The sequence below is a fragment of the Ixodes scapularis genome, unplaced genomic scaffold (genome assembly GCF_016920785.2).
Source record: "Ixodes scapularis isolate PalLabHiFi unplaced genomic scaffold, ASM1692078v2 PGA_scaffold1__304_contigs__length_218370807, whole genome shotgun sequence".
NCBI lineage: Eukaryota > Metazoa > Arthropoda > Arachnida > Ixodida > Ixodidae > Ixodes > Ixodes scapularis.
The window spans coordinates 82,768,356-82,781,673 of record NW_024609846.1 but is presented as its reverse complement, the minus strand read 5'-3'; the positions used below and the strand labels follow the sequence as shown (position 1 = coordinate 82,781,673).

Below are 13,318 nucleotides of genomic sequence, written 5' to 3'. Positions count from 1 at the left end.
GGCACAAGCTCCCGTGCACCAAGGGCAGCTGCCAACGCTATGAGCTCGCGCTTCTAGCCTTCGCTGCGGTACAACATAAGGTGAAACGGAGTATAGCCCAGTTCATCCATGGCAGCGGGGACGAGCCCAGCTCGTCGTCGGGGGGAGCGGTACAAGCAGTGTCGACGAACCACGTGCGACGAACCCAGGTCGTCCATGGTAGGGAAAGGGTTAAAAGTAGCCGTTTCTCATTGACTTAACTAACCGTAAACGAGCATTGACTGGAATCCCGGACACATCCATGGGCAATGCACACGTCCGGTCTGGGGAACCCCTCTATGGAATCTGGTGCGTCTATTTTCCCACACAGTATTTTGAAGAGCCAATCGATGGCAGTCTACGGAGAAAGCTGGACAAGTGACGAGGCTGAATATAAACCTAAAAAGAACCGTTTGCGCCGCGACAACAGAGTTTTTAGGGACCGTTTTCGCACATGCGATACCTTACTAGAGGCCTTCCGATACGAACTGCGCGTATGCTATTACAGAAGACTCGCGCATGCGCAGTGCGTACCAGACTGCCCATCGTACCGTACCGGATGTGCGAAAACGGTACGGAAAAATTTGTTCCTAACTAACTGAAAAGTGCGGGTATATTTGAATGTTGGTTTTGGCATCATTTTCATTTGCCGATTTCACAATAACTATTATGTATTTCACGATAGTAACTAGCATACCGGAAAGGGTAAAGGCCGCTCGAAGAACCTTCGGAGTACCCCTTTAAGCGTCATGATTAATGTTACAACGCTGACTTTTTTTTTTTACAGCGATAGTTGTTATGGTCGTTTCCACCACTGGAAATAGCGTGCGTTGTTGATGTTGTTGTATTAGTTGTTGACATTGTAGTTGGCAATGTAGGATGTCTGTCGTCGATATTGCCCAATCCTTGAAAAAATCGCCACCGCCCGCGTCAATCGAGCCTGTGTCTGCTCCGTGCGAAGCGGAGGCGTTTGCAGTGAGCCACGCCACAGCGTTAACAACCCGCTCCATGTTTCAGATTTTTGTAGCACCATAGCCTCCTTAATACTGACAAAGCCTGGCAGCTAGGCAAGAGACGCGGCTGCCGAAAGTAAAGAGGTAGAGCGGAAGACAACGGATGAGAAAAGAGGCAAGGCTCGTCGATGCACGAGGCACGTGCAACGTGCAGCCCTTGGGAAGATCGTGGCGGCACAGCGAAGCACTGCCGCCAACTCCAGAAGTGACGGGCGACACGTGCCTCGAGCATTTTTACAACAATGAATGGCGCCACTTTTCCGAGGATAGAGGGGCTTTAGAAGAGGCAAGCAACGGGCGCCCCGCTGCGGCGAGACGCCGAAACACACTTCTCCTGATCGATAGAATTTCCGTCGGGTTTGAAAACCATGTTTCGGATCCTCACCGCTGCAAATTCTGTGTGTTGAATAGGCCCGTAGCTCTCAAGTTTTGAGCAGCGCTCCAGGCGAGCAAAATAGAATATTTGGCTCGCGTTTCGAACGTGCGTCATTACGCTTCCCCACTAGAGTTTTTTATACTCCGTTCCATTCTAACCGCCGCGCCAGCGTAGCAGAGGCTACAAGAGCGAGCTCCGATCTTGCATTGTCTTTTCCAAGCACGCGCGCTCGTGCAGTGCAAGCATCGTTCAGGGGAGCATGTTTTTGCAAGTAGCTTCAGCTTCGCTATCACTTAAAATGAAACATACGGGCTCACGGAAGCGATTAAAGAACGCCATAAAATAATAAAGCTGAATGGGACGCTGAGTCCGCGAGCTGCACAATTCTTTTTTTTTTATTTTAGTTTTTCTTTTTTTTAGACGTTTTGTTATCGCGCGTCTACAGATGCGACAGATGCTTGCATTCGAACGTTGCACGTGCAAAATCGAACGTTACAGCGCCGCCTGGATTGTGCTGCCAGCATAACATGGTCGCGTCTTGCAGACGCGCTCACGCCCCCTGCCCGAGAGCAACGGGTCTATACCAGAAATGCTCTCTGCTACCAGATCCTCGCGCTCCAAATCTGCGACCGGTCACTCTATAGCTCCATCGTCGAACTGCCAGGCTTTGTGAGTATAGAGAAGGCTATGGTTGTACCCAATTCCCACTGCACGCGTTCTCTGGAAAATAATAAAAACAAAAGAATAGCCGATAACAAGAATTCGCCGTAGCGCTGTCAATGCCAAAACCTCGTGCCGAAAAACCCACTTTCACGCGTTCCAAAAAAAAAGAAAGTTTCGAACAAGACAGAACAAACTAAAAACGTTCGGAACAAAACGGATGCCCATTTTGTTTCGAAAGCTTATGTTCACGGAGCCCACGGTGCAGGAACGCGACGCAGATGCCCAACGACTCCGCCGTGACGTGCCGGAGCTACCGCTGTGACTGTAGTGTAAATTAACGAAGGACTGCTCGACTGTTTTTGTCTTAAGCCTAAATGTAATTTTAAGCTCGTCATTTGCCGCGCCCCCTCCGTGGTGTGCAGCGGTTGACTGTTTCAAATGCTTTACGAGTGAAAAAAAAGAAGAAAAAAAAAAGATGCGCCAGATTGCTTAGAGTGTAAGAGACAAGCTTTGGTCGTGCTCAGGCCCACCTGAGTCTGGGGTCCACGACGGCCCTGTGGTCGCTTCCCATCCGGCACGTCCCCGCCGGGTGGTAGGCCGTGGTCGGAAAGGAAAGCGCCAGGCATTTCCAGTAGGCGTCGCTAAAATGCTCCTCGGCTTCGCAGCCCGGGAACACCTCCGTCCAGAACTCGGCACCGTGCTGCTTGAACGCCTCCGTGTTCGCGATCCTGTACACCTCCTTCAGACCTGGATGGATGAATGTATAGATGCTACTGGAATAACGGGCCGTAGCTTGCGCACCATCAATGGATTGATGGATAGGATAGATAATGGATGAATAATAAAGACTATACCCTATTTATAACGAGGAGTAGCTTGCGCCACCTAGCCTAAACCAATAACAAAAACTTGATTTCCACATTCTCTTTTTAAGCCAGTGCATTTCTCTAACTATCGCCAGGTCATGAAAATGATTGCCAGGCATACCTTTGAAGGATAGGGAAAAAAAAAGCTTAAAACATCACCTTCCGCCTCCTCCCCCGGCGAGGAAGTCGCCAATTTTCGTCTGATCGAACTTTGTTGACGTCACCTAACACCAGACTCGCTGGGGGAGAGGGTTGAGACTTCGGGCCGGAACTACGAGGGAGGAAGTCCAAATCTTCCTCTTTTCCCCAACTGTGCTAGTTAGTTGTTCTTCGTTCGATTTCCTCTAGATAATTTCCACCACCACTCCAACCTCCCCTTCGTTGCCACTCTTCTATAATCCACCCTTCCATCCTCTCCAGCGAAACCAAGGGCCAATGGTACGTCTGTCGCCCCTACGGGAAGGGTAGAACTCAGATTCTTACATTTTAGAATCACATTTTCAAATGATTCTTTCTATTCTTTACATATTGCGCGCATTGTCAAATTTGGCCCTATACATTTTTGTCCCTAAGACTCCCGTCCTCGCCTCAAACAGCAGAGCGTTAAATTATCAAATAAACCTTCTATTTCTTGCTTTTGTGACTTATAAATTGTTAAAGTTGACTTCCCCTGCATTTTCTCCTCCCACATCTATCTCTCTGCTTCCTTTCGCAAGAGGCAGAAGAGGTACCTCTCTGCCTCCTAGCTGCCTCCCTTCTGGAGGAATTTCATCCTAAGCTTTCGCGTTCGTTTAGTTCATCTCGTATTGAGACTCCTTATATACAGCTATTTATAGATTTTATGCGCCAACCACGTGTTCTTCATGTCTGTTGGTCTCTGGACACAATTTATTTTACTCACTGCCTCTCTTGTCTCAAACGATGACCAGCTCATACCACCTTGCACTCCCTCATTTAGAGTGTTCCCATGTGCCTCTAGAACTATCCTGCCAACAATCCTTTGTCCTATCTCCAATTTCGCTTGAACTTCAGAACTTATGCACAAGACTGCGTTACCAAAGGTCAATCCTGGTACTATTATTTATTTCCATACACCACTACGTACCTATTAAAGGTAAACCATACCCTAGCCTTGCGATAGCTGCCAACACGGCGCGCGGTTCGAAGTATCAGCTCTCAATGTGTGCATAGAGTGAATGAATTAGTGAATTATTTGGTAAATTAGTATATTTAGTAATAAGGTTTCGAGGCAGCGAAACTTACCATAATTCGTGTCGTTCTACGATGGACTAAATGCTAAAACCACGGGCCGCCAGGACCAATCGGGTTCAACGCTAAACTATGACGTGCTCCGAATAAAAAAGCACTGCATCCTTTTTATAGCTTTGACACTGCAAAGAGCATGTATGTCGTGGCTTTCTTTGCAATGTGAAATTGATAAGTCACTCATTGCTCTTCAATTCGAACCACTGTACGCCCATCCACATCAGTGATCCGAGACGCGGGCACCGATATATGTGCATCGAAGCGATATATCACGCCCTGTTCTGCTCATATCTCGATTACTGTTTCCTGGTCTGGGGAACCACTACGAAAACGAACGTTCACAGACTTTTTATAATGTAAAAGAGGGCATTGCGAATAATATGTAATGTAGCGTATGATCACTGTACGAAATATTTGTTTAAAAAGCTTGACATGTTAAAAATCACCAATTACTATAGTTATAGGCTTTTCGTGTCATATAAAAGATCATTAAACAGTCCTGAAAGCAGGGTGTCGAACCGGAGCCGAACCGAACCGAAAACCGGAACCGAACCGGTATTTTTTCCGGAACTGAACCCGAACCCGAACCGTTATATTGTTATCGAGATGAACCCGAACCGGAACTGAACCGGGAAAAAAATAACGGTTACCGGCTCATGTCAAAACGGTTCGGCCACGCGCTGTTGACAATGAATGTGCTATCAATGCCATTTGTTTTTCAAGTGCCGTCAACTGACACACACCTCGCTTACATATTTTTCTTCTCCACTCAGTCTTAGGAATATAAACGCTGCATCCATGAATCTTGACAAACGCTGCATACATGAATCTTGACATAGGAACCAGTATTGCGCTGGTCGCGGCTTGCACGGAAAATAAAAAAAATTGGAAGGCTGTGCAAAAAAAAATCGCGTCACGGTATTTTGTTTTTTTACAATCTCGTAAATCCTAAATGCTGCTGTGTGCTCATTTCATAACACGTTTCTAGAACGCGCGAGTTCTTGAAGCTTGCTTCCATCGGAATGAGAAAAGAAAAGGCTGTGGAGTTCGATAATAATGCATCCGGTTTCGTATAGGCACTTAGAAGCTAACATATTTGTGAGACAGCGAACTCTTCTATTTTAATATTTATTATATTACGTCCTTCTGGCGTTGCGTTCGGTGAAGTGTTTTTCATATTCCGTATCTTGTTTAATGAAAACTTCTTTAAGGGTCTAATTTGAGTTACCGAAGGCTAGTTCAAATAAAGAAAGCTGTATTTTCTCCCCACTGTTCCTTCAATTGCTTACACGCCGAGGTGGCGGGATAGTTAGTGAGTTCTACTTGTAAGTGGGTTTGTAAGGAGGTCGCGGATTTTACAGCTACTGCGTCGGACCCAATTAGATGAAGTCCGAATACGTAAACGTCGGTGAGGTAACCTTTGAGTGCACATAAAGAAACCATTCCTGGTAGAAATCCCTGAGCCTTACACTACGATGTATCCCGTTTCGTATGTGCTGATTTCAGATGTTTTATTTGTAATTTATTTTGATGTTGCAATTTGTCATTTATAATTTCCGAACCGGTTCGCGGATCGAATTAATCGAACCGGAACTGAACCGGAACAAAATAAATTTACCTGAACCTGAACCGTAACCGAACCCGTATTTTTTTTCGGTTCGACACACTGCCTGAAAGTGTTTTTAATTCAGTGTCAGGTTTGGAGTCGCGGGACGCAACATACATCACTCGTCATTCTCGAAACTGGGCCGCACCGCGCTCCAGAACAAATTATGGTGACCAGAGACTGGCTTTTACACTCGCAAGAATTTTAAATAACCTTGAAGCAAAGGGAATTTCCGTGGCAAACACAAGCGAAAAAGAAATTCGTGGCTTATCTGAGGGATTCATCGAATAGGTGTTGTCATGTACTGAATGTAAAGCTACAGTTGCGTATATATTTTTGAAAGTCAATGTGCATTGTTATGTTCTCATTACTAAACTCTCGGAGAAAGCGTGTGAAACTCTGAATTAAGTTTACTTGTTTAACCTTGTGTACTGTATGTAATTGACACTACTGTCCTGTATATGCACTCAATCACCTGTATTTATTTATTTTAAACTGTTCACTCACTCATATGTCGTGTTTCTTCGAACAGGGGACGCGGGGGCTTCGTCAAGTAGCCGACATGCTGTTTTTTTGCCTGCCTTTCCCTCTCAGATCGAGAGGAAACAAAATTTATTGATTGATTGATTTCTAATTGGCTCGTGATAGGATCTGGCGGTTCGTAGCTTTTGCCTTTAGTCCATCGTTGGATGAAACGAAGTGTAGTATAGCAAAACCCTCCACTTTAGCTTAACATGCATCGCAATACAAAACAGTATTCAAGAAATCTTGTTTACAGCGTCTGAGCTAAAACATGTACCGCTTTTTGTGTCTTTAGTTAGCACAAGAAATGAGTTCATGCTTTTATATGCAATTGCACAATCCTCATAGTTGATTTAAAACAAAAAGGTTGCATTTCTTAGGAGCAGTTACATTATGGCTACTTTTTATATTCGAATATTTATAACAATTGAGAAGGGTAATATATTATATATGCGCATACTTTATATGAGTAGCCAAATTTTAAAAACAAAACAAAATAAAAGAAACTATATTTAGTAGATTTAGTTTAAAAAAAAAAAAAGCCCGAATGCTGAAAAAAAATTAAATATATTTATAATTTCATCTAATTAAGCAACAGTGTAATTTATTATGTGGCAATTCTGGCGTTTACATTTCTTAAGACCCTGAAGAATATGTAGCCTAATGTTCGGCGTTATTCTGGCCATTCTCGCTCGGGCTTGACTCTTTCCGGCGCGCACGAGAGAGTTCGATTCAGCGACTTCATCCGGGTGCTTGTACGACGACTCGAGGTGCCTTTGTTCCCAATCGCTCGACCGTGTTCGGAAGAGTGAGGTCCACTTAGACATGCGTAGGCTGCTGTTTTGTTCGCTACGAAGACCACGGAAAGCTGGTTCATCACGTTACCGTTATATCGAGTCTTCCTTGGTAGTACAAAGAACACTCTAAAAAGGCCTATGGTTTCTGTTTCGCAGTCCATTGGGAGAGCCGATCACTGCAACGTACATCTAAGTAAAATATTAGGTTCGCTTTTTTTTAGGAACACGGAGATGCTAATCACAGCAAACAAACAATGCAAGGTGCTCAGCGAATGACAAAGCTCACAAATACGATTAGACTAAAAAATGCGGTGTGCGCCAGGACGGCAGGCATAACATTTCACTTGCTCATTGCTCCTGCCCACATCGTAATTTTTCAGATGTAGTAGGGCATCATAAACTTCGTCATTGACCGGGATCATGCTATTGCTTGCTGTGATTGACTCTCTTCGCGTCCTGCAAAGACGTTCGTACCCGTTCCTCTTTTTGTAGTGTACGGAAAAAACCCGGTGAAACCGAAGGCCGAAAAAAAATGTTTCCATCTATACACTTCTTTGCAAGTGGAATACCGGTTTAATCTCGCACCGCGCGCCGAGGTGAGGTGAGAGGGACTTGCTCTCCAACCAGGGCGTTCGCTGTTTGTCGTACAATGTTGTCAGGCGTCTGTTGCTCAAGTAGACACCACTGAGCGCCGAGAGATATCTAAAAGCTATTTATAAAACACACAGGCATTGACTTTGGCCGAGAAAGGACGCAAAACATTAAATAAAATATCAGAACCAGTAGTAACCAACCGAGACATTAGTAAAATATCTAAGATGTCAAAGGTCATATCAGAATGCACCAGAAGCTCCTTCCACACCCGCATTGCCGCCAGCCAGTGCTCATTAGAAAGTATCACTGACTCCAACTTGCCCCTGGCTCACCCCAACATGGCGCGAACGTTAGGTGGTACCAGCATCGCTAAAAATGGCAGCGCACAATAGCCTTTCTTGCAAACGTGTATGCAGGCTTTTTGACACAATTGTGACGGTTGCGTTTCCAACAACCAAAACGACAGAAACGATCAGAACACCGGGATAGCCATGACTCATGATTGATTCCCGAAGCTATCTCTTGCATCCCTTGCCACGTCGGGTACGGCGAGCTCTTGTCCCGGTGACTTCGTCGTTGCTGTCGTTTCGGTTGCTGCCAGCAGAACCGACACAAAGTAAACTAAGCTTTCATGGTGCGCTTACACTTGCGAATTCGTGGGCCGATCCACGCCGGCGACAAGCGGATTTTGGAGTCGGGTGGCGAAATCCGATCGTCGCTGGCGAAAAATCTGGCTCGGTGCGGAACCGCGACATACAGAGTTTCCGTCAGCGACGAGTCGATTTGGTCACCGCGCACCGAAATCCACGCGGATTCGCCCGCGAACCCGCAAGTGTACAAGAGAGCATTAGGTAGAAACGTTTTGGTGGCCTCGTACTTGGCCGAGCTATCTACATGCATCGCGGTGATTTGCTGTGCAAGGGCTCCGCGAGAAAGTAGACGGACGGGGACACTCTTTAGAGTAAACAGTATACTTCGATCACTTCTTTCAGCTTGGTCTGGTTCTGAAACTGCCCCTCCCCGCTCTCCCCGGCCTCTCCAGCTATCCAGGGCTTGGCATATCGGATTCCTTCTAATCGAGCGCAGCATCCCATACGTATCGGTGGCCTGCTGGAAATTTTATTTATATATTTGTACATACTGCGACCTCAATTGAGGCCATTGAAGGAGTAGAAAATAGTGCTTAAAGTGAATAAATATCGAACGACAAACAAAAACAAAACAATGGAAATATTCATTTGACAACCACACATCAAGGCAGGGTAAGTTTCCTTATTTATAATATAAAGTCATCAAAGGGAAGCATGCACGCAGATCCATCAAGACTGTTCCATAACTCAATAGTGCGAGGAAAAAAAATATTTTGTAAAACAATTGATATGAAATCTAAATGGAACAATGTTCAAAGCATGAGATCGTCGGGTGCGAGTGACATCTGTGAAATTATTGTAGCTTACGCGCTGGATGCCACAATCGCCATTAACAATTTTATGAGACATTTTCAGCCGCTCGACAGTCCGCCTGGAAGAAAAAAATATTCAATTTCCAATACTGACACAGCAGACGATGGTGAGAAATGTCGCTCATACATATTTTAAATAAACCTAATAGCCTTACCTGGATATTTATTTTCGACATTTTCATGTTTTCCCGGCCGGCATAGGTCTGAGGTAGTTCTGTCTCTCTCCCGGTTCATGGTACCATAACGTATACTTTGTGGGACTATAGCTTACTTTGCGTGTTTGGGTTCGCTACACGCTCCTACTACTTTATTAGATTGCACACTCTCATAGTAAATTTATTTGGTAAATTTGAAATTGACTTGGGAGCGCTTTTTTGTTGGGATCTTCTCGAGTGTGCATCTACTGCACTAGAGGCGCGAACATTGAACGCCTTTGCATCGCTCGAAATCCACCAAGGTTAAAAACCCTTTTCACTGTTCCGTCTGGCCACTTCAATAACAATCATCATCTAAATGTATATCACCTGTACCTGCTAATGACGTCCTTTTGATGGCTGGTAAAGGAAGAATGGTGTAGACGGGCACCGATTCGGAGGCTGACCATTCCAAACGTTAGTTTGCTGTATTGTTGTTATGTGTCACCGTTACAAGACTTATAAACTTTAATGCGCTTCGCATTTGAAAGTGTCATGTAAATCCTTGTAATGTTCGACTTCAGGACGCCCCAGACAGCTCATGACAATAAAATGTTAATTTTATCTATAATCTTATCTTACTAGACGCCTCGCAGAGAGTGGTAGTTTCTCGACACTATTAAAATTGAAACAAATAGAGAAGCGATTGGACAGCAAAAAACACCGTAACTTTCATTCATTGGCCGTTGACGAATGTATATAATTTAACGGCTATTAGCATGCAAAAATGTAGACTGATATTTGAGCCACCAGATAGTCCTGAATTCGGGAAAGAGTCTGTTCTACATGCGTTATAGAAATGACTAAAGATGGAGATGACCAACCTTCCACTATGACCTTGATGTCGTCCGGATGGCTGTAGTATCCCGTGTTGATAAGCGGGGGATCGTCGGGGTTGCTGGAACGAAGCTTGACTTCTCCCCTTGACTTTGGTCGGAGCACGAAGGGGACCATAGTAAAAACAGGCTTGTCCCGGTGAGGAAGGTAATATTTAGCGTACACCTGGGAAACACAAAACAGGTAATAAGTTTTTTACGCTGGATAAAGCACTTCACGATTAAAGAAATTGGGTAACTGGTTGCGGGCAACTTAGAAGATACCGTCGCAGCCGAAACTCTGCAATCGCTGCAGAATTAGTAAAAGCACGTATGCCTACACTATTGTGGTCGGATTTGCATTCCGAGATAACAAGACGTAATTGTGCTTCTGTGCAAATTAACAAAAAAAAAAAAAAAAGACCGCAACCTTTAAGCAGGTGCGTTATATGACACCTTTCTTTTGTGTTCCTTTCAAAAGATGACACTACATATAACTGAAAGAGCGTGAAAAAGCGGAACGCAGACGACTCATGCGTCAAAGCCACCGTGGTCATTATCTCAATGACAATCTTCTATGTTAACGTCCCCACCCATGTTCAATATGAGACATATATGTTTGATTACAACTATTTTCTTCAATCTGGTCGATCATAGATGACTTGATAAAAAAAACCGCCTCGCGTGCATTGTACGAACGCACGGGTAGTTCCTAGGCGACTTCTGGTTGGCCAGAGGGCGTGTTTGCCGAAAAGTTCAACTCGTGTTAGGTGCCATTTGCATGACAATCATCCAAAGGCATTACCGATATTTCCCTCTCTCCCTCTTTCTCTCCCTCTCTTTTTTCTTTCTGAAATATTATATGCAACATTTCGCAATTCAGCCCCGAAAAGAGCGGTCAGATACCTCGGCGTTGATACGTACGCAGAGGTGTAGATCTTAGGAGGGAAGGTGGAGGGGAGGGGGGGGGGGGGTCCTTTGCAAGTGTGATTTAAAAACGAATTTTAAAAACCTACGGAAGCTATTTACCTCGACATATCCTGCTCTAAAACGGGACTTGGGAGCAACCTTCACCACATCTGATCGTTTGATAACCCTCTAGATTCCATAAAATTTACCAATTAAATGGACCATGAAAATAATTTTGGGCAGAACTAAATGAGTTTAGTTTGTGATTTTACTAATCACATATTGTTTAGTGAGCCAAAAGAAAGAGGGTAGAAAGTCAAATCCTGCTTTCGGTACAAAAATTTGAAAATATAGCGGACGATTTTTTACCTCCTTTCCCTCGAAAGCTCTCCGCCTTTTCACCGCGATGCATCGGCGGTGTCCAAGCGCGTCAGCCGAAACCAGCTCAAGCACTGAACACGAGACCTACGTCATTCGGACGTGCGCGCTCGTTAACAATCAATCCGTCGACGAGTATTGGGATTCGCGTTTGTGGTCAATAAGGCCGTGACGGCACTCCTCATTACTTGCGAAAGACAAATTCCAAGGTGTGCTCAAAAAGCACGGTGGAAGCTTGGAGTTATCGCATCCGGCGCCCACGCACTTCACGACCACCTGGTTGTTGATTTTGCTTTTGAGTTGAGGATAAAAGCTAAGAACGAAAAAGTTAAGAAAAGTCATCTCACGCAACGATCTCACGGTCCCTTTAAAGGGATACTGAACCAAGAAATTTAGTGTCCATAATAAGTGGCGCACGTTCTTTCCACGAGAGAGCACGTGCGAGAAAGCATTTTTGTTGCGTGCACACGCAACAAAAATGACGTCAAAGACCTCCATTCGCGGTTAAGATGACAGTGAAATGTATGGGCTTCGCGCCAAAGGAGAATAAAGACAGGGTTTTCATCTACACAGTGGTGCCTGGTGTAAAAAGTAAGCGATGAATTGCTCTAACAAGCACGTAGCTTTCACGTGTAGAGATGCAAATCCTGTCTTTATTCTCCCTTGGTTCGAAGCCCATGCATTTCACTGTCCTTTTAAGCGCAAATGGAGGTCTTTGACGTCATTTTCGTTGCGTGTGCTCGCGCACTCCGGCGGCTGCTGGCTCGTGGAAAGAACGTGCGCCACTTATTATGGACACTAAATTCTTTGGTTCGGTATCCCTTTAAAGGGGGCACGGAAACGAAATGTTTGCTTTTATTTTTTTGTTTAGATATGATCTATGTTATGGCGGCAGCCCATAAACACTAGTGTAGACTATTAGCGGCGAGATGTTTTGGTGGCGCCCTCCTACGGTTCCCCCTTGTGACGTAATTACCTTGCAAACAACAAGTTCGATGGTGGAAGCTTGAGATCATTGCGCTCTCAAAGGAACACTGCCAACACCGTCAAAATTAAAGTTCTTTCATTCTTCTTATTTCCGTCGATGATAAATCCTTTTCTGACGTCATAGTCAGCGTTCGGCCAATCGTGGAAGGCCGACCACAGCGACGCTTTCGGTCGCGCACGTCGCCAATTGCGTCTGGGCTGCCGGCAGAAAGGTTGAAGAAATTAATTTTAAAACGAATGAACATATTTCAAGATTGCACCTGGTGGCGGTCTGTGAAGCTCCGTTGGGAAGCCGCCACTTCATCGGTCACTGAAAAGCAGCGCCAGTTTGCGGCAGTGTGGCGCTCTCGTGGAGCTACTTAGTCTTGAATGTGACTTGGCAGAGAACGATAACGAGTCTACAACTTTGTGTATGTTATACCCGTGCCACACAAGCAACACGAATGTAATTTACAACGAATAAGATTTGTGTGATTCAGGTCGCCATCTGTCGCGCGTGGAATGCGCTACGCCCGGAGTGTCGCGCGCTGATTGGCCGTCCGCTCAAATGTCATTCGTTGTAAGTGGCATTCGAGTTGCCCGTGTGGCACAGGTAGTGTGACAGTGCCACTAGAGAGCCATACTGCTGCGAACTGGCGCTGTTTCTCAGAGGCCGATGACGTGAAGGCATTCCAACGGAGCTTCACAGACCGCCAACAGGAGCAACCCCGAAATCTGTTCATTCGTTTCTAAATTAGTTTTCTTGACTTTTCTGCCGGCAGTCCATAAGCACTAGTATAAGCTAGTGTTTCTGGGCTGCCGCCACAACAAAGACCACGTCTAAGCAAAGAAATAAGTGCGAACATTTCATTT

At 45.2% G+C, this 13,318-nt stretch overlaps 1 protein-coding gene across 1 annotated transcript in view; it reads right to left on the bottom strand.

The window, feature by feature from the left end:
* LOC8033376 (glucose dehydrogenase [FAD, quinone]) overlaps positions 1–13,318 on the bottom strand; it is a 66,438-nt gene that overhangs the window by 2,747 nt on the left and 50,373 nt on the right. The window contains exons 10-11 of the mRNA XM_029979186.4: positions 10,202–10,379; positions 2,601–2,817 (exon numbers count right to left, since the gene is read on the bottom strand). Coding sequence (XP_029835046.3) covers positions 2,601–2,817; positions 10,202–10,379 — 395 coding nt within the window. The remainder of the gene's footprint in view (positions 1–2,600; positions 2,818–10,201; positions 10,380–13,318) is intronic.